Here is a 21,184-nt window from a genome sequence, read left to right as displayed (position 1 = left end):
CTGGATTCCGGTGAAAATTAACCCTGTCCTGTCCGATCCCAGGACAGGTTCTACTGAATCCCCTCTGTCCAAAATCTGTTTTGGTGACAGTCCTTGAGAGCAGCAGTGTTTTCAGTTCCTGTTTTGGCATTTGGTGTATTGAATGTAATGATTAAAACCTCTGGTTTCAGGAGATGAGCTGCTGATGAAGGTAGTCAGAGAAATGTGCTTCCAAGTATCCTTCCTCAGATGCTGAGATAGCACCAATGCTTAGGTTTGCTGATGAGATGCCATACTCTGGCAGCAGCTGGTTTTGCATCTGTTCCAGATATCTCATGCTGGACTTAAAAGCATCTTTTAAATCCAAAGTTCCCTTGATATATAGCAGGGAGGGCTTATAATGTTGCTAAATTTCATGCCATGTGAAAAGAAAGCAATTGGTGCTTTTTCAGTGAGAAATTTGAAATCTTGAAATAGTTGATTTTTTTTTTTATTATTATTTTTATTTTTTTTCTCCCCAGTCCCTTAAGGTATCTAACTGTCACGTCCTGCCTATGGTGGGAAGAAGCAACTCAGGTTCTGTGAATCCCCTCGGGCTAAATTAAGGTGAAACTACACCAAACGATCAATTTAAGCATTTTATTTATGACAGAGGTAACTTGGAAAACATGGAAAGTGTTGTCAACGTGGGTTCTTATCAAAAATGTCTATAAGAGGGAGAGTAAAGGAAAGAGAAGAAAAGAAAGAGGGACAACAAAGAAGGTATCACCACCCTAGGATCCCGCGATGACGACCACAGGCCCCATCCTCTGGTGGCAGGCGCGTGGCAGGCGCATGCCAGGCTCTTTGCAGGTGTGTCTTTTATCACTTAGTCTCCGCCCTTAGTCACACCTCTTGGCGACTTATGTGGCAATTCTTCTAGAAAGTTTGTGAGCTTCTGCGCAGGCACCAGAGGGGGAAGACGTCTCGATGGGTCTCTTAGGGGGTCTCAAGCCCCTTCCTCAAATGAACTTTATATCACCTCTGCCCGTATTCGAGTAAGGCACATCAGAATCACGGAACTGCACATCCTCCGATCTGCCCTCCACATCTTGTGTTACCTTGTTGTTACCTTGTTGCAGTCTTCGTTTGCTGGGAAGACCCCCCACTGCCCCCCACTGCGGGTGGGCACCCTCCTGCCTGCTCAGGACAGCCCTTTGAAGGGCTGCCCCAGGGCTGAGGCAGCTATTTTAGCACAATGTTTGAGGCATTAACACATATTAACTCTTTCGGTCTCTGCCACTAGCTTTGAGGGCCCCAAGCTTGAGGGAGCCTGAGTGGATTGTCTGTCAGCTCTTAGCCACCTTACTGTTACAGAGTAGGAAATCTCAGAGAAATGAGCTAAGGTGGTTGTATACTTCAAAAAGTAACTGCCTTTTTACTACCTGCAAATCATGGTGAGTGCTGGTTTGCAGTTAGCTGCCTTTTGAAAAATTCACCTCTATTTGATACTTGTGGGACTATGTCTGGGCACTGGATGAGTCTGGTTTGGGCTCTTCAGGACACAGCAGTGTCCTGGTTTAGCCCCAGCTGGCAACAAAGAACCATGCAGCCACTCTGTCGTCCCTCCCCCCGCTGGGGTGGGGAGGGGAATCGGAAGAAAAAGGCAAAACTTGTGGGTTGGGATAAAGAAAATTTAACAGAACAGCAGAAGTGAACAGTAACAATAATAATACTGATAAAAAGAATATACAAAACCAAGGGGAATACACATGGCAACTCTCTCACCGCCTGATGCCCAGTGTGCTCCTGAGCAATGATAAACCTCCCCCTGGCCAGCTCCCCCACTCAGAACCGAGCGTGACGTCACATGGTATCGAATACCCTGTTTGTTTGTTTGGCCAGTTTGTGTCAGCCAGCTGGCTGCATCCCCTCCCAGCTTCTGGTGAAAATTAACCCTATCCCAGCTGAATCCAGGACGTTATCCATCCCTTATTCTATACCATCTACATCATGCATGGGTCCCCCATTTCCCAATTGATCACCACCGCTTTTTCTGTCTTTGAGATATATACATATATCACACAGATATCATTCCCTTAGTCTATGGATTGTCCCTCTAAAATGTCCGTTGAGTTAATTTAATCCATGGCTTTGGGCTCCATCTGTCATAACAGTCTTTCAGGGCAGGAGAGGTGGTGTCTGATGTTGGATGGTCGCATGCTGCATTCAGAACTCACAGCTGGTGTATCTGGTGCGGCCTGTGCCCATGGTGTGCGGGTTGAAGATGTTGATCTTGATGAAGCTGCTGGGTGCCAGTTGTTGAAGCCAGGTCCAGTCCCATCACTGCTGTGCTTTGCTTGGTTCCATCAAAGTCCATCCTTTGTTAATTTGGGTGATTCTTACTGTAATACTATTGATATGGCATATAACAACTATAGTAGTGATGGCAGACAGTGACAGGGTCGTTTAGCAGTTAACATAACACGATTTAATTCCTTGGCTGTTCTCACCCAAAATCAAATCCCCATGAGGTACACATCAGACTTCCCCATCCTTCCGCATCACACACCAGGTGCACCCAGGTCCTTGAGCTAACCTGCGGCAGCTCTGACTCAGCGTGGGCGGAGACGAGTGTGACAGTGGCCAAACTTCCCTCATGTACAAGAGCAGCCCCTGGAGAGCACAAGCGACCAGGAGTGCGGGCAAACAGGGCCGGCAAACAGGGTGCGGTGGGTCAGCCAGGGTGCGGCGCAGCAGTTTGCATGGCAGTTCGTGCAGGCAGGGCGTGCAGGGAAGGCGTGCGGGCAGGGCGCAGTCCCCCTCCTGGCAACCCAACTAGTGAACATTGCCCTTCCAGGAGACATTCTAGCTATAGTTTCCACCCATGGGAAAGCTGTTGCCAGAAGGAGCGTGGGCACCTGGATGGAGGTCCCGCACAAGCACACAGCTGTCCAGGTCTCTGACTGCAGGGAGTGCCTGAGCCTGTCACTCATACTGGAGGGCAGCAGAGACAGCAGCTGTGTTCGGTGCGACGAGGTAAATGATCTGCTCAGCCTGGTGGCAGAGCTGAAGGAGGAAGTGGAGAGGCTGAGGAGCATCCGGGAGTGTGAGAGGGAGATCGACTGGTGGAGCCGCATCCTGCCCTCCCTGAGGCCGAGGCAGCAGGAGGTGGCTCCACGAAAAGCAGAGAACCCCCTACCATCTTGCCGCCAAGCACAAGGAGGGGACCTAAGAGACAGAGGGGAATGGAAATGGGTCCCTGCTCGGGGTGGCAGGTGAATCCCCTCCCGGCCTCCCTCACCTGCCCAGTTGCCCTTAAGCATCAGATACGGGGCTCTGGAATGTGAGGGCCCGGCAAATGAGAATGCGGGTGAAGGTCCATCGAGGGGGTTGCCTAGGACGAGTCAGTCAGCCCCACGTATTATGACTGCCCTGACTAAGAAAAAAAGGAGGGTCATTGTCATAGGTGATTCCCTTCTGAGGGGCACAGAGGGCCCGATATGCAGACCAGACCCATCCCACAGGGAAGTCTGCTGCCTCCCTGGGGCCTGGGTTAGGGATGTTGCGAAGAAACTCCCTGGTCTGGTGCAGCCCTCTGATTGTTAACCCCCTCTTGGTAATGCAGGTTGGTGGGGATGAGATCGCGGAGAGAAGTCCCAAGGCCATCAAAAGGGACTTCAGGGCACTGGGGTGACTGGTTGAGGGATCAGGGGCACAGGTGGTGTTTTCCTCAATCCCATCAGTGGCAGGGAAGAGCACTGAAAGGGGCAGGAAAACTCACCTGGTTAACGGGTGGCTCAGGGACTGGTGCCATCGGTCAAATTTTGGCTTCTTTGATCATGGGGAGGTGTACACAGCACCGGGCCTGCTGGCTACAGAGGGAGTCCAGCTGTCTCAAAGGGGAAAAAGGATTCTTGCCCATGAGCTGGCGGGGCTCATGGAGAGGGCTTTAAACTAGGTTCGAAGGGGTAAGGGGACATCGCCCAGCTCACTAGAGATGAGCCCAGGCATGACATGCCAGTGTTGGGGGTGAGATCGACAGTCCAGCTCAAGTGCATTTACACCTGTGCACGTAGCATGGGCAATAAACAGGAGGAGCTGGAAGCCATTGTGCAGCAGGACAGCTATGACTTGGTCGCCATCACAGAAACATGGTGGGATGACTCTCATGACTGGAGTGCTGTGATGGATGGCTATGAGCTCTTTAGAAGGGATAGGCGAGGAAAGAGAGGTGGTGGGGTGGCTCTGTATGTTAGGGACTGCTTTGATTGTATCGAGCTCGACGATTGTGATGACAAAGTCGAGTGCTTATGGGTAAAGATGAGGGGGAAAGCCAACAAGGCAGACATCCTGCTGGGGGTCTGTTATAGACCATCGAACCAGGATGAAGAGGCAGATGAAGTTTTCTACAAGAGGCTGGCAGAAGTCTCACAATCGCTAGCCCTTGTTGTCGTGGGGGACTTTAACTTACCGGACATCTGCTGGAACTACAACACAGCAGAGAGGAAACAGTCTAGGAGGTTCCTGGAGTGTGTGGAAGATAACTTCCTGACGCAGCTGATAAGTGAGCCTACTAAGGGAGGTGCTTCGCTAGACCTGCTGTTTACTAACAGAGAAGGACTGGTGGGAGATGTGGTGGTCGGAGGTCGTCTTGGGCTTAGCGATCATGAAATGATAGAGTTCTCGGTTCCAGGTGAAGTTAGGAAGGGGGCCAGCAAAATCACCACCATGGACTTTCAGAGGGCAGACTTTGGCCTGTTCAGGATGCTGGTCGAGAGAGTCCCTTGGGAGAGAGTCCTGAAGGGCAAAGGGGTCCAGGCAGGCTGGACATTCTTCAAGGAGGAAGTCTTAAATGCACAGGAGCAGGTTGTCCCCATGTGCCGCAAGATGAACCGGCAGGGAAGACAACCGGCCTGGCTGAACAGGGAGCTCTTGCTGGGTCTCAGGAAAAAAAGTAGGGTCTACCACCTATGGAAGAAAGGGCAGGCGACTCAGGAGGAGTACAGGGGTCTCATTAGGTCATTCAGAGAAGAAATTAGAAAGGCAAAAGCCCAGCTAGAACTCAGGCTGGTCACTGTTGTAAGGGACAACAAAAAATGTTTTTACAAATATATTAACAACATAAAGAGGGCCAAGGAGAATCTCCATCCTTTATTGAATGCGAGGGGGAATATTGCCACCAAAGATGAGGAAAAGGCTGAGGTACTTAATGCCTTCTTTGCCTCAGTCTTTAATAGTCAGACTAGTTATTCCTAGGGTATTCAGCCCCCAGTGCTGGAAGACAAGGATGGAGAGCGGAACAAACCTCCCATAGAATCACAGAATCACAGAATGGTCGGGGTTGGAAGGGACCTCTGTGGGTCATCTAGTCCAACCCCCCTGCCGAAGCAGGGTCACCTACAACAGGCTGCACAGGACCTTGTCCAGGCGGGTCTTGAATATCTCCAGAGAAGGAGACTCCACAACCTCCCTGGGCAGCCTGTTCCAGTGCTCCGTCACCCTCAGAGGGAAGAAGTTCTTCCTCATGTTCAGACGGAACTTCCTGTGCTTCAATTTGTGCCCATTGCCCCTTGTCCTGTCGCTGGGCACCACTGAAAACAGCTTGGCCCCATCCTCCTGACACCCACCCTTCAGGTATTTTTAAGCATTTATTAGGTCCCCTCCCAGCCTTCTCTTCTTCAGGCTGAACAAGCCCAGCTCCCTCAGCCTCTCCTTGTAGGGGAGATGTTCCAGTCCCCTCACCATCCTCGTAGCCCTCCGCTGGACTCTCTCCAGTAGCTCCTCATCTTTCTTGAACTGGGGAGCCCAGAACTGGACAGAGTACTCCAGATGAGGCCTCACTAGGGCAGTGTAGAGGGGAAGGAGAACCTCCCTCGTCCTGCTGGCCACACTCTTCTTGATGCACCCCCAGGATGCCATTGGCTTTCTTGGCAGCCAGGGCACACTGCTGGCTCATGGTTAACCTGTTGTCCACCAGGACACCCAGGTCCCTCTCCGCGGAGCTGCTCTCCAGCAGGTCCACCTCAAGCCTGTACTGATGCATGAGGTTGTTCCTCCCCAGGTGCAGGACCCTGCATTTGCCTTTGTTGAACCTCATCAGGTTCCTCTCTGCCCAAATTTCCAGCCTATCCAGGTCATAATCCAGGAGGAAGCAGTTAATGACCTGCTATGCCACCTAGACACTCATAAGTCCATGGGACCGGATGGGATCCACCCAAGAGTGCTGAGGGAGCTGGTGGAGGAGCTGGCCAAGCCACTCTCCATCATATATCAGCAGTCCTGCCTAACAGGGGAGGTCCCAGACGACTGGAGGATCACCAGTGTAACACCCATCTACAAGAAGGGCCAGAAGGAGGATCCAGGGAACTACAGGCCTGTCAGCCTGATCTCGATGCTGGGCAAGATTATGGAGTGATTTATCCTGAGTGTGCTCCCTGGGCATGTTTAGGACAACCAGGGGATCAAGCCCAGCCAGCATGGGTTCATGAAAGGCAGGCCCTGCTTGACCAACCTGATCTCCTTCTATGACCAGGTGACCCGCCTAGTGGATGATGGAAAGGCTGTGGATGTTGTCTACCTGGACTTTAGTAAGGCCTTTGACACTGTTCCCCACAGCATCCTCCTGGAGAAACTAGCTGCCCATGGTTTGAATGGGTGTACTCTTCGCTGGGTAAAAAATTGGCTGAATGGCCAAGTGCAGAGAGTGGTGGTGAATGGAGTTAAATCCAGCTGGCGGCCGGTCACGAGTGGTGTTCCCCAGGGCTCCGTTTTGGGTCTGGTCTTGTTTAACATCTTCATCAATGATCTGGATGAGGAGATTGAGTGCTCCCTCAGAAAGTTTTACAGATGACACCAAGCTGGAGAGGTGCCCGAGGACTGGAGAAAGGCCAATGTCACGCCAATCTTCCAAAAGGGCAAGAAGGAGGACCCAGGGAACTATAGGCCAGTCAGCCTCACTTTCATCCTGGGAAAGGTGATGGGGCAGCTTATCCTGGAGGTCATCAACAAGCAAGTGGAAGAAAAGAAGGTTATCAGGAGTAGTCAGCATGGATTCACCAAGGGGAAATCATGCCTGACCAATCTGATAGCTTTCTACGATGGCATGACTGGCTGGGTAGATGAAGGGAGAGCCGTGGATGTTGTCTACCTAGACTTCAGCAAGGCTTTCGACACAGTCTCCCATAACATCCTCCTAGGGAAGCTCAGGAAGTATGGGCTGGATGAGTGGTCGGTGAGGTGGATTGAGAATTGGATGAGTGGCAGAACTCAGAGGGTTGTCATCAGTGGTGCTGAGTCTAGTTGGAGGCTGGTAACTAGCGGTGTCCCCCAGGGGTCAGTACTGGGCCCAGCCTTGTTCAACTTCTTCATCAACGACCTGGATGAAGAGTTAAAGTGTACCCTCAGCAAGTTTGCTGATGACACCAAACTGGGAGGTGTGGTGGATACACCGGAAGGCTGTGCTGCCATTCAGCGTGACCTGGACAGGCTGGAGAGTTGGGCAGAGAGGAACCTGATGAGGTTCAACAAAGGCAAATGCGGGGTCCTGCATTGGGGAGGAACAACCCCATGCATCAGTACAGGCTTGGGGTGGACCTGCTGGAGAGCAGCTCTGCGGAGAGGGACCTGGGTGTCCTGGTGGACAACAGGTTAACTATGAGCCAGCAGTGTGCCTTGGCTGCCAAGAAGGCCAATGGCATTCTGGGATGCGTCAAGAGGAGTGTGGCCAGCAGGTCGAGGGAGGTTCTCCTTCCCCTCTACACTGCCCTAGTGAGGCCTCATCTGGAGTACTCTGTCCAGTTCTGGGCTCCCCAGTTCAAGAAAGATGAAGAGCTACTGGAGAGAGTCCAGTGGAGGGCTACAAGGATGGTGAGGGGACTGGAACATCTCTCCTACAAGGAAAGGCTGAGGGAGCTGGGCTTGTTCAGCCTGAAGAAGAGAAGGCTGGGAGGGGACCTTATAAATGCTTATAAATACTTGAAGGGTGGATGTCAAGAGGATGGGGCTAAGCTGTTTTCAGTGGTGCCCAGCGACAGGACAAGGGGCAATGGGCACAAAGTGAGGCACAGGAAGTTCCATCTGAACATGAGGAAGAACTTCTTCCCTCTGAGGGTGACGGAGCATTGGAACAGGCTGCCCAGGGAGGTTGTGGAGTCTCCTTCTCTGGAGATATTCAAGACCCGGCTGGACAAGGTCCTCTGCAACCTACTGTAGGTGACCCTGCTTCGGCAGGAGGGTTGGACTAGATGACCCACAGAGGTCCCTTCCAACCCCTACCATTCTGTGATTCTGTGATTCTGTGGGCGGGAGTGTCGATCTGTTTTAGGGTAGGAAGGCTCTGCAGAGGGATCTGGACAGACTGAATCGATGGGCCGAGGCCAACTGTGTGAGGTGCAACAAGGCCAAGTGCCGGGTCCTGCACTTGGGTCACAACAACCCCATGCAATGCTACAGGCTTGGGGAGGAGTGGCTGGAAAGCTGCCCGGAGGAAAAAGATCGGTTGACAGCTGGCTGAACATGAGCCAGCAGTGTGCCCAGGTGGCCAAGAAGGCCGATGGCATCCTGGCTTGTATCAGGAATAGTGTGGCCAGCAGGAGTAGGGAGGTGGTCGTGCCCCTGTACTCAGCACTGATGAGGCCGCACCTGGAGTACTGTGTTCAGGTTTGGGCCCCTCACTACAAGAAGGACACTGAGTTGCTGGAGAGTGTCCAGAGAAGGGCAAGGAGGCTGGTGAAAGGTCTAAGGAACAAGTCTTATGAGGAGCGGCTGAGGGAACTGGGATTGTTTAGTCTGGAGAAGAGGAGGCTGAGGGGGGACCTTATCACTCTCTACAGCTACCTGAAAGGAGGTTGTAGTGAGGCAGGTGTTGGTCTCTTCTCCCAAGTAACGAGAGATGGGATGAGAGGCAATGGCCTCCAGTGGCGTCAGGGGAGGTTTAGATTGGATATTAGGAAAAATTTCTTTACTGAAAGAGTGGTCAGACACTGGAATAGGCTTCCCAGGGAGGTGGTTGAGTCCCCATCCCTGGAGGTGTTTAAAAAACGTGTATATGTGGCACTTCAGGATATGGTTTAGTAGGCATGGTGGTGTTGGGTTGATGATTGGACTTGATGATCTTAGAGGTCTTTTCCGACCTATGATTCTATTAAAAGCAATTCCGTGGACAGGTTTACCTTTGCCTGAGGCAGGACTAACCCAAACCGTCTTCCCTAACATATTCTGCATGTGCACTACGGGGACTTTATCCCCTTCTACAGGGCGCTGAGGTTTTGATTGGGCAGGGCCAGCCAGGTTGATGGATCCTCTGGTATTAACTAACCAGGTGGCCTTTGCTAAATGGGTATCCCAATTTTTGAAAGTCCCACCCCCCCATTGCCCTCAAAGTGGTTTTTAGCAGCCCATTGTAACGTTCGATCTTTCCAGAGGCTGGTGCATGGTAGGGGATGTGATACACCCACTCAATACCGTGTTCTTTGGCCCAGGTGTCTATGAGGCTGTTGCGAAAGTGAGTCCCGTTGTCCGACTCAATTCTTTTGGGAGTGCCATGTCGCCACAGGACTTGTTTTTCCAGGCCCAGGATGGTATTCCGGGCAGTGGCATGGGGCACAGGGTAGGTTTCCAGCCATCCGGTGGTGGCCTCCACCATTGTGAGCACATAGCGCTTGCCTTGGCGGGTTTGTGGCAGTGTGATGTAGTCAATCTGCCTAGCCTCCCCGTATTTATATTTTAGCCATCGTCCTCCATACCACTGAGGCTTTACCCACTTGGCTTGCTTGATTGCAGCGCATGTTTCACATTCATGGATAACAGAATCACAGAATCACAGAATGGCAGGGGTTGGAAGGGACCTCTGTGGGTCATCTAGTCCAACCCCCCTGCTGAAGCAGAATCACCTACAGCAGGCATGTGCAGTGGTATCCATGGTCAAGTCCACCCCTCGGTCACGAGCCCATCTGTATGTCACATCTCTTCCTTCATGGCCTGAGGTGTCATGGGTCCACCGAGCTATAAAGAGTTCACCCTTATGTTGCCAGTCCAGATCCACCTGAGCCACTTCAATCTTGGCAGCCTGATCCACCTGCTGGTTGTTTTGATGTTCCTCAGTGGCCCGACTCTTAGGGACGTGGGCGTCCACGTGACGGACTTTTACAACCAACTGCTCTAGCCGAGCAGCAATATCTTGCCACAATGGGGCAGCCCAGACAGGTTTGCCTCTGCGCTGCCAGTTGTTCTTCTTCCATTGCTGCAGCCACCCCCACAAGGCATTGGCCACCATCCAGGAGTCCGTGTAAAGATAGAGCCCTGGCCACTTCTCTCGACCGGCAATGTCTAAAGCCAGCCGGATGGCTTTCACCTCTGCAAACTGGCTGGACTCACCTTCTCCCTCGGCAGTTTCCGCGACTTGTCGTGTAGGGCTCCATACAGCAGCCTTCCACCTCCGCTGCACAAAGGCAGTTACTTAGTCCAGACAAATCCGTTAGATCACAGAAACCAAATAAATCCATCAGATCACAGAAATACAAACACTATGACAACAAACACATAAAACCACACAATCATAGTCGTGACCACACACACACAGGCACACCAAGTTTTCAACATAAATCCAAATATTACAAATAGACAGGGACTTACAATAATATTCAACATTTAACAGACAAGTTCCCAAGCCTCCATTTCAGGAAGAGTACTCTCTTTTTAGTTCTGTTTTAGGAAGGGTACTTTCCCTTCTCCCCGGGGATATAGCCCAATGCTGTGAAGCTTTCACTACGACTAACAGGCAGGCAACAAGAAACAATACTGGAAGAATGCCTTTACCTTATTCATGGTCCTTTCTCAGAACTTCTCGGTCCAGGGATCGGAGGTTCTCCCCGAGAATCCCTCGGTGTCGGCTGGAGGTCCTGCGATCCCTCGGATCGTTGATGTTCAGGAGCAGGGTCCCATCTGGGGTGCCAAAATCTGTTACCGGAAAGTGGCAAAATAATTCACTCTCTAAAACTTAATTTTGGAGTTCTCGAAAGCAGGCATTCTTTATTGCAGTACTGGACACACAGGGGATAGTTCCACCCAAATGTGCGTACTGAAAAGACACAACTACTAGATGTTTATGCCATGTTAACATACATATTCATTACATTTCTGAGAAGTGCTTATCATTTTTCCCCCCTTTTTTTTTTTTCATATATTAATATCCTTTGTACATGTCTGTTGGCACCTCTGGGCAGTTGTCGGGGGCCCTCAGATGGAGGTTCATACTTTTCCTCACAGTGTCTGCTACACGACCTTTGCTTCTGCGCAAACTCAGTTCTAAAATCATGTATACCGTGTCCTCCAAGATTGCTTCGTTACACAAAGAGCTGTTGTGGGAGATAATTTCCAAATATGCCAAAAATGTATTAATCGGAGTGGGTGGTGCACCCACTGCAGCCATCAGCGTACTTGCATTTGCTGTAGTTTTTTCAGTTCTCCCTGTGTAATAGGATCATCTGGAGTGGATCTCTTCTGCTTCCACGTCAGAGGTTGCTCCCTGAGAGTGAGCGTGGTCATCTCTGGCAACGGATTCTGTGTTGCTTTCTTTCAGCTCATGATATGGTTTCACATATTTTGCCGGTAACCATCGAGGGCCTGTTGAAAGAAGAACACACGCATACCCTCTTCCCCACGTTATTAGTTCTACAGGACCTGTCCATTGCGATTCCCCAAATTCTTTATACCATACTTCTGGTCGAGCCACAAATGGAGAGACCATCCCGAATTGGCGGACAGCTGCTGTTGTAAATAATTGATGATCACAACCATTAAAAAAATTAAGTACATATAATGCTTTGTCTAACTGTTCCTGTGGGGTAACACTGCCCATAAGATTCCCTCTTTTTTGTTTAACATAGCTTTGAGGGTCCCATGGACACGTTCAACAATGGCTTGTCCAGTGGGAGAATGCAGTATACCTGTAACATGTTGCATACCCCAGTCCTGTAGGAAACTAGAAATTGTCTGTGAAACATAAGCAGGACCATTATCAGTTTTAATTGTTTTTGGAACGCCCATAGTGGCAAAACATCTTAGCCAGTGGGGTTTCACATTGCGTGCCTTTTCTCCCGTATGTGCAGTGGCTACCAGAAATCCTGAGAAAGTATCCACACTAACATGTACATAAGGCAGTCGGCCAAATGTTGATATATGTGTAACATGACCCTGCCACAACTCCTTAGCTCGTAAACCACGAGGGTTCACTCCTGTATATGATGATACGGGTGTAATACATTGACAATCAGGGCATGCACGAACAATTTCTATGGCTTGCCCTCGGGACAAAGCAAATTCTTTACGCAAGGAAGAGGCATTTTGATAAAAGAAGTCGTGAGATAATCGGGCTTGCTCAAAACTGCACGGCAGTACTGCTGCCATTGTCCATTTGTCTGCTACAGCATTTCCTTCAGTTGTTGGTCCTGGTAGAGTAGTATGTGACCGTATATGCATTATGAAACATAAATGTACATGATTTTTAAGTAGTGTAGCTAATTTCAATAGCAAGGAAAAAAGTTGTTTGTTATTGACCTCTTTTCTCACTGCATCTTCAGTGCGTTGATCAATACCCACAACACATGCAGAATCTGCGACAACATTGAGCGATTCAGTCGAAAACAATTCAAAGGCGTGCAAGGCCGCTGATAGTTCAACAATTTGTGTGGATCCTTCAATGATTAAAATAGATGATTGCCAATCTGACGAATCTGTTTCCACACAACCACAGCTTTGTGTGTTTTCCCTGATCCGTCCAGAAACACTGTTCGTGCTCCTTTAATAGGAACAGGAACACGTCGGTTCTTTGGCTGCAGTGGAATTTGAGAGAGGGAATGTAACAGCTTATGTTGTGGAAGGGTATAACCTATGTCATTTAAATAATCAGCTAGAGCAGCTTGCAGCGATAAGGATTCCCTGTTTAATACCACAAAGTCGTCTTTAGCCAGCGGCAGGTAAATAGCATCAGGATCACGTCCTGTCAGTTGCTGAGAGCGATTCCGACCTTGTGCTGTTAAGGACGCTATCATGTCTACCTTTGTAGTTAATGTTTTCATGGGCGTATGAGACAAAAAGATCCATTCCAGAGTCTTCAACTCCTGCACATTAGCACACCACTGACCTAAAAGAACATAGGGCTGGAAAGAAGCATAAATTATATACAAATCTATTGGTAACTTGACATTGATTCTGGAGGTGAAGGCAGTTGCAATTTTATCCGAAACTTTCTGCAAGACAGTTTTTGCTTCTGGCGTCAGTCTCCTGGAAGATAACAAATCTGAGTCCCCTTTCAACAAGGTAAATAGAGGGGACAACTCTTCAGTCATAATGCCCAAATGAGGCCGTACCCAATTAATTGTTCCTAATAATTTCTGTAGATCATGAAGAGTGGTGACCTGGTCAACAATACGCACTGGTTGTGGGAACACTTGTGAAGTAAAAAGTTTCCATCCTAGATACTTCCAGGGCTGCTCTGTCTGCACCTTTTCCGGGGCTATCTGTAACCCGTAGATATTTAATGACGATTCTAATTTAGCAAAAGCAGTTAGCAGTACATTTTGTGTTTCAGCAGCAAGGAGGATGTCGTCCATGTAGTGATATAAGTAAATCTGTTTAAAAGATTGCCGCACTTCTTTTAGTGCTGCATCCACGACTATCTGGCAAATCGTGGGGCTATTCATCATGCCTCGGGACAGAACGACCCAATGGTATCGCTGCATGGGTTTGCTGTTGTTAATTGAAGGCACAGAAAATGCAAAATGGGCACAATCATCAGGGTGTAAAAAAATAGTAAAACCCAGTCCTTTAAACCAATAACAAAAAGAGGCCAATCTTCTGGGATCATAGCTGTGCAAGGGACACCAGTCTGTAGCGGCCCCATTGGGCTCATTACTGCATTTATAGCCCGCAGATCCTGTAATAATCTCCATTTACCAGACTTTTTTGGAATGACAAATCTAGGGGTGTTCCGTGGGTTAGTAGGTGGTACCAGGTGACCTAATGCCAGCTGCTTGTCCACAAGGAGTTCTGCTGCAGTAATTGAATTGTACACACTTTTTCCCACCAAGGGCTTGAATGCAAGGAAGATAATTTTCGCCGGGTCGGGCCGGGCCGGGCGGGCATGCCGGGGCCAGGGGGGCCGGGCTGTGCCATGCCACCGGTTGCCAAGCGAGGGAAGCCCGCCGGCGGGAAGGGGCGGCGCGCGGGGGGCCATGTACCCCAGCAGTGTCCGGTTCGCTGACCCGTCCGGTGTGGTGGCTGCTGGCGCTGCGGCCAGACCCAGCCCAGCACTGCGGGCTGTGGTGTGTTGGAGGGACTGCACGGTTTTACACTGGAATTCACCCTGCTCTGATCCCAGGTCAGGTACGCCGACTGTTGCAGAGGGACCCTGTTGTACTTTTTCGGTTGCAAGCTGAAACAGCAAGATCTCAGCAGCTTCCTCTTGTTCAATTTGTCTCATCATAGCAGCTTGTAACCGATCTAAGAATTGAACATAGGGTTCCCGAGATCCCTGTCGAATTGACGCAAAAGATGCTTGTCACCGACAAAAATCTGGCACCTTTTGCAGGGCCTTGAGAGTTAAATCCGCAGCTTGCATAAATACTGGTCTTGGCAGAGCCGCTTGCACTCCCCCCGTGGCGTAATTATCTTGACCCAGCAACTCATTTTCTCCAGTACCTAATCCAGCAGCAATATTCTCCATAACCTGTACAGTTACAAGTTCCTTATATTCTGATGCCCAGACGGTATATTGTGCAGATGATAGAACCATTCTAAGTATTGATCGCCAGTCAGAAGGGGTCATGACAGAAGATTCTCCTATAGCCTGTATGAGGTTCATAGTAAACGAAGCCTGGAGACAATATTCTCGTACGGATTTCTGAACTTCCTTAATAGCCTCGTATGGTAAATAAGCATACTCTGGGGGTTGGTTAGGCTTGTATACTACAGGCATAGCTTGAAGGATAGAAACATCTCCTTTGCAGAGCGCATCAATCCTACATTTATCTAACAATACGTTCGAATGTCTGACAACATTCAGTGGTCCCGTACAAGTCAGTGGCTGAGTAGGAGCCAAAGGGGGGTGTGTAGGAGCAGAAGGGAGTGGTTTAGGAGCAAAAGGGGGGCGTTTAATAAGTGACATGCGCGATATTGATTTCTCTCGTTGTGCCTGTAAAATTTCATCTGCTGTGGGGGTGGGGGTTGCCGTAACCTTCACCGGAGTTAGTGGTGGGTATAAATCAGGTCCGTCCTCGGTGTCTATTTCTCTGGGATCAAAAGGATCGTCAGGTTCTGGCGGCTCTACCCCCCGCATTCCCTGTGTTGAGTTAGGGGTTTCATCGTATGCAGGGCTAAATATTTCAAGAGACTGCGGCTTGGTCTGTTCCTGCTTTTGAGAGAACGGAAGAGGGGCAGCCGATGCTTGTAAGATAGTTTCTGCGGGTTTTAGAGCATTTAAAGCTTTATACACTGTTTTCCAAGTAATAATGATTTCCTCAGGGACTTCAAGCTGCAAGTCCTTTTTTATCTGCAATTCCTCCCCCACCTTTGCCCACAACGAGCTATCATATGAACCGGAGGAAGGGTGCCACGAGTGATAGTCTCTTATCCAAACTAACAATTTAACCAACTTTGTAACTGATACTGCAAACCCTTGTTCTTTCAAAATTCTCTGTAAAATCTCTTGATGGAGCTTTTGCTCCTTTGTAGCTGACTGTCCCATCTTATAATTTCCGCAGCTGCTCACCTTAATTGTTCCAGCGAAGGGTGATGTCTCCTCTTGTGTGTGCGCACGCGTGCATATGTGTCTCCCCTTGGTCCCACCTGCGGTTCACCACCGGTAATAATCTCCAACTCTGAATATCTTCATGTCCAAATATCTTTATATCCAAATATCTTCATGTCCGAATACCCACGTTCGGGTGCCATTTGTGGTGAATGATTGCACGGACCCCAATCTGTTCTCGATCAGAATCCCTTTATTGCTCAAGTGAATACCTTATATACGAATACAATAGTTACTAGAGCCAATCAGCTTTGAATTCGTGGCTTTGCGAATGCCAGTTCACGGTTGCTGTTTTCCGGGATCTTTTGCAGGTGGATGTGTGAAAACAGCTTATCTCATGGGAACAGAGAAGGGAGGCACAGGATGCGCTGATCCTTCAGGGTCATGAGACAGCACTGTTCTGTCTCAAGTTATACGGTTTCCCACAGGCCAGACCCCAGCACATTGCAATAATTTGTGTCTCCCTGGAATTCCCAGGGTGGCAGCACACTTCTTCCAAATATTCTGCTAGTATGTCAGGATTCTGCGCTTCTTCAGGGGTGAAGTTCCAAAACAACAGAGGTGCCCACCGTCCTAGATACTTCCCCATGCTATCCCGCACACTGCGCCACTCTTAGCTATCCAGCCTCGGGGCAGATCTCTGGGCGATGTTTTTAAATAGTTGTTGAACCCTAAACAAGACCCGAAACGCATTCAGGAGACATAGTGTTTTCCCAAAAATCAGGGTTTGTTTACCTGGTGTGCAAAATCCAGTCCACACACTGAGTCGAGATATTTGTTTAATTCATTTCTGTGCAGAGATGGGTGCTAGGTGGTAACTCCACAAAGCTAGCACAGCTGGACAATCACATCGCATATTTATACAGTTAAAAATGTTAGTTCCACCTGTCAGTCATACCCTCCTAACTATAACTGGTTAGTTCTCTTCTCACCTTGATTTAAAGATACAGTGCACTTTAAATTTATTATGCATGCTCAGTGAGTAAGGGTCTTCATGTGGGGAGGGGGTGTTTTCAGCACTGGAGGTGTGGTTTTCACATTATAATGAGATAGTTCACTTTAGGGGCATCAATTTGAGTAATTTCGCTGATGCCCAAGGATGTCTGCCCCCTCATCTTGACGACTATTCCCTGGCTGTGGATTTGCAAGGATGCGCATCCTCTTATCTTGAGGACTGTTCCCCTGTTCAAGGTTCCTCTGATCTGCCTTATCTCAGTATCCTGTAACAGATCCTCGAACAGTCATCAATAGCACTAGAAGCATGCTGGCTTGAACATCCCACAGATACTCAAAATTCTCAAAAGCTGTTATGACTAGCCTGAAGGAGAGAGGAGGGGTGAAAGAGTGGGGGAAAGTATCCCCTCTGGTCTTCCCCATAGATTGGCTGCGATTATTAATAAATTCTGAGAGATGGCGTCCCAGGTACGGAAATAACCACAATGCTGCATATAAATAAAAGCCTAACCTCATGCCCAGTGATGTTATCATAAGTCAATATTACACAGTACAGCAAAACAGTAATCCTGATCCTTTTCCCAGAGATGATGAACAGCACCGCAGGGAACACATACAGCAGGTAAGGGTTTACATACCACAACCATGTGACCAAAGACAGCAACATTTTGACCAGCGACTATTTAACTAATATAATAAATGTGTATAACAAATTATAACAAAGTTGTTTTAACATGCTCTGGTCAGTCCTGTCATTATCCCAACCCTTTGTGCCCCACACTGGAGACCAAAAAGGACTGTCGTGGTTTGGCCGTGGCCGGCAACAAAGGGCCACGCGGTCGTTCTATCGCCCCTCCCCCTGCTGGGGTGGGGAGGAGAATGGAAAGAAAAAGGCAAAACTCGTGGGTCGGGATAAGGGCAGTTTAACAGAACAGCAAAAGAAGCAAACAGTAACAACAATAATACAGATAAGGAGAATGCACAAAACAAGGGAATACACAGGGCAACTCTCTCACTGCCTGATGCCCAGCGCCCTCCCAAGACGTGATTAACTTCCCTCCCCGCCCAGCTCCCCCACTCAGAACCGAGCATGACGGCACATGATATCGAATACCCCATCATTGTCTGACTGTGTCCCCTCCTGGCTTCTTGTGAAATTTAACCCTATCCCAGCCGAACCCAGGACAGCAGAGACAGATAGGAGCAAGTTCAGTCAAGCCCACCAAAACGATGAAGAGTTCAGAATGACTGAGGAGCAGCTGGGAGAATGGGTGTATGCAGCATGGAGAAGGGAAGGCTGAGGCAGGCTTACTGGTAACCGCCTGATGGGAAGGGGTGGATAACCAGGCTCTTTCAAGAACTGCGCCCAGGGACAGGGCTAGAGGCAATGGCACAAGCTAGATCAAGGGAAATTCCCAGTAGATATTAGGAAAAAGGTTTCCCCAAACCCTGGAGCAAGGCCTGGAGAGGGCAGGAATCTCCAGACCTGGAGACCTTCAGCGCTTGATAGGGCCAGACCCTGAGCAACCTGCTTGAAGTAGTAATTCCTGTTTGTGGGGCTTGGACTGAGCCCCTCTGAGATTCCAGGCTGTGTTATTTTATTATTTTAGTGTGGCCTAATGTTACAGATAGCTAAGGCCAGTGGAGATTTGGACAGCCAAATGAATGGATGCTGTAGAGCTATACTGAAAGAGTTGGTTACAGTTGGTCTTATCTGCACATCTGGATCTTAACATTCTCTGTTAATTTGAGTCAATGCCAAAAGAAAACACTGTGTCGGAGAACTGTATGGTAGCTAGGGTATGTCAAGTAGTTAGAAATATCACTCACAGTTTAAAGAATAAGTATATTTTATACTGGGCTTCATTGTCTGTTATTATCTTTGTTAGCCACATCAGAGGGTCATGCAACTTGTTTTGCACTGGAGTCTGTAAGGGTCCTGGCAGCAGAGACTGTCATTCAAGAGGGTGGGCTTCAGTGAAGTCTAGGTATGTGCAGGCATTTCCCTTTGCATGTCTGGGAAGAGAGAGCTAAGAAACAAATGTAGAAGATACCAGGAAGACTTGAAAGTGAGAATCTCAAAACAGCAAAGAAATGGCATCGAGCAAAAACCTGGATTCCTGGGTTCTGTAGACTGGGAGGGATTGTTGAACTATTGTTTTCACTCCAATGTTTAATGTATTTCCTTCTGGGTAGGATGAAGAAGAGTCACTGAATGAAGTGGGCTATGATGACATTGGTGGCTGCCGGAAGCAGCTGGCTCAAATCAAAGAGATGGTGGAACTTCCCCTCCGACACCCTGCACTCTTCAAGGCCATAGGGGTGAAGGTAAGTCCTTGTGTGCACCAGGTGGGTGAGTGGGCTTGCCCTTGCAGATGACTCTTGGTCTCAGAGGTTTATGAGGTATTGGGAGGGGAATAAGTAATTTGGTTTTGGTTTTTTTGGTTTTTTGGGGTTTTTTAATGCTGGTGTTAGGAAAGTATTTCCTTACATGTTTTGGACACAGATTAAAGCACTGTCAACTTGCAAAGCAGAGGGATGCTTTGAATCAGCACTGTCAGTTACTGGCAAGGATTTTGTTTGTGTCGTGCAAAATAGTAAGGGTGCGATAGCAATGCTGGGATGGCAGCTGTTGCATGAGTTTGCATCACAATTTTGGACTGGCTTTATCAAATGCTTACAGCTTCACTGTGAAGCTACTTAGGCACTCAGATACTAGCTCACTACCTAAGTCCCTTACCTTTGTCCTCAGCCTCCACGTGGGATCCTGCTGTATGGTCCTCCTGGCACTGGTAAAACACTGATTGCCCGAGCGGTGGCCAATGAAACAGGGGCTTTCTTCTTCCTGATAAATGGTAAGTTTTGTGGCTGCTTTGGCCCCAGATCTGCTGTGTGCTCATTCATCCATCTCATGGTAATGAATGGTATTAATAGGGCTTATAGAGCCGTGTTGTCTCCCTGACATCCTTCCTTACCTCTTTGAAGTGTGCACTTAGAGGCCATTTGTGTGGAAGCGTCTGTAGTGGCACGTCCCTTAAGCTTGATTGTTTTGTAGCAGGCTGGTTGGAAGGACAGCTTTGTGATACAGGGACTTGGAGTCTGTCTGGCTGAGTGTTCATTTATGTTGGCGAGGGCAGAGCTGGGAGTGAAGTGGTGAGATTATTCTATGTATACGGGTGCAGGACACTTGTTTCTGTTGCTGCCAGCATGTTCCATTCAGAAAAGAAGGTGGTCTGCTGTAGATTTCTTTTTTCCCCTCAAGTAAAGCACAAGACCTGTTGTGTTTCACATAACATTAATTGGGAGAAACTGTCCTGAAAGCTATAATGAGTACCTTGGGACTTAGCTACAAGTGACAGAACCTCCTATTGATGACTCTTCACCTGTAGCAGTTGAAATGGATACTAGTTTATGTCCAGTAAGGACCAGATTTTGAAATTTCCTCAGTTTTTCTGTCACATTTTACAGTCAATGCTGGAATAACTGAACATTTGTACTTAAGGAGTGTTGCTTTTCTTTTCTGATTTCAATCACTTAGACCCATGAAGGTGAAAGCAAAGGAGCGTATAGCACAGCATAGCAGTGAGCAGTGCTAGGAAAGTGACTTGCTTTGTATCTCAAGGTATCAAATGAATGAGAAGACCAGGCTCGAGACTGCCTAAGGAACCCGAAGGTGCACAAGTCCATGGGGCCTGATGAGATGCATCTGCGGGTCCTGAGGGAACTGGCGGACGAAGTTGCCAAACCACTCTCCATCATATTTGAGAGGTTGTGGCGGTCTGGGGAGGTCCCCACCGACTGGAGAAGGGGCAACATCACCCCTATTTTTAAAAAGGGAAAAAAGGAAGACCCGGGGAACTACATGCCAATCAGCCTCACCTCTGTGCCTGGCAAGATGATGGAGCAGATCCTCCTCGAAACCATGCTAAGGTACATGGATAACAAGGAGGTGATTGGGGACAGCCAACATGGCTTCACCAAGGGCAAATCATGCCTGACCAACTTGGTAGCCTTCTATGATGGGGTTACAGCATTGGTGGACAAAGGGCGGGCAACTGACATCGTCTCCCTGGACTTGTGCAAGGCATTCGACACTGTCCTGCTTGATGTCCTTGTATCTAAATTGGAAGGACATGGATTTGACAGATGGATCGCTTGTTGGATAAGGAACTGGCTCGATGGATGCACTCAAAGAGTTGCAGTCAATGGCTCGATGTCCAGGTGGAGACCAGTGACGAGTGGTGTGCCTCAGGGGTCGGTACTGGGGCTGGTGCTGTTCAGTATCTTTGTCGGCAACATGGACAGTGGGACTGAGAGCACCCTCAGCAAGTTTGCCGACGACTCCAAGCTGTGTGGTGTGGTTGACACGCTGGAGGGAAGGGATGCCATTCAGAGGGACCTTGACAGGCTGGAGAGGTGGGCCTTCGTGAGCTGCATGAAGTTCAACAAGGCCAAGTGCAAGGT

General features: G+C 49.0%; 2 protein-coding genes across 2 annotated transcripts in view; one reads left to right on the top strand and one right to left on the bottom strand.

Moving 5' to 3' along the window:
• The window catches only part of LOC104336830 (transitional endoplasmic reticulum ATPase), a 46,749-nt gene that overhangs the window by 11,360 nt on the left and 14,205 nt on the right, over window positions 1-21,184 (top strand). Inside the window, exons 6-7 of the mRNA XM_075446259.1 lie at window positions 18,917-19,048; window positions 19,473-19,575. Coding sequence (XP_075302374.1) covers window positions 18,917-19,048; window positions 19,473-19,575 — 235 coding nt within the window. The remainder of the gene's footprint in view (window positions 1-18,916; window positions 19,049-19,472; window positions 19,576-21,184) is intronic.
• LOC142365714 (uncharacterized) lies at window positions 167-11,561 on the bottom strand. The gene is made up of 5 exons (XM_075446785.1): window positions 11,398-11,561; window positions 10,777-10,917; window positions 9,979-10,399; window positions 1,747-1,805; window positions 167-352 (listed from the first exon to the last, which is right to left on the bottom strand). Exons 2-5 carry the CDS (start codon window positions 10,783-10,785, stop codon window positions 167-169), a joined length of 675 nt encoding a protein of 224 aa, XP_075302900.1. The 5' UTR covers window positions 10,786-10,917; window positions 11,398-11,561.

This window comes from Opisthocomus hoazin, chromosome W (assembly GCF_030867145.1).
Source record: "Opisthocomus hoazin isolate bOpiHoa1 chromosome W, bOpiHoa1.hap1, whole genome shotgun sequence".
Lineage (NCBI taxonomy): Eukaryota > Metazoa > Chordata > Aves > Opisthocomiformes > Opisthocomidae > Opisthocomus > Opisthocomus hoazin.
Note: the sequence above shows the minus strand (reverse complement) of the source record. Positions and strands in the feature narration are given on the sequence as shown.

What these genes read in the sequence shown, in the direction of transcription:
- LOC142365714 (XM_075446785.1), bottom strand. An exon ending in TCTGGACTGGCAACATAAGG is followed by an intron (nt 1,806 to 9,978) that starts GTGAACTCTTTA and finishes CTCGGTTCTGAG; the next exon opens with TGGGGGAGCTGGCCAGGGGG. An exon ending in AGCACACTGGGCATCAGGCG is followed by an intron (nt 353 to 1,746) that starts GTGAGAGAGTTG and finishes CTATATATCAAG; the next exon opens with GGAACTTTGGATTTAAAAGA.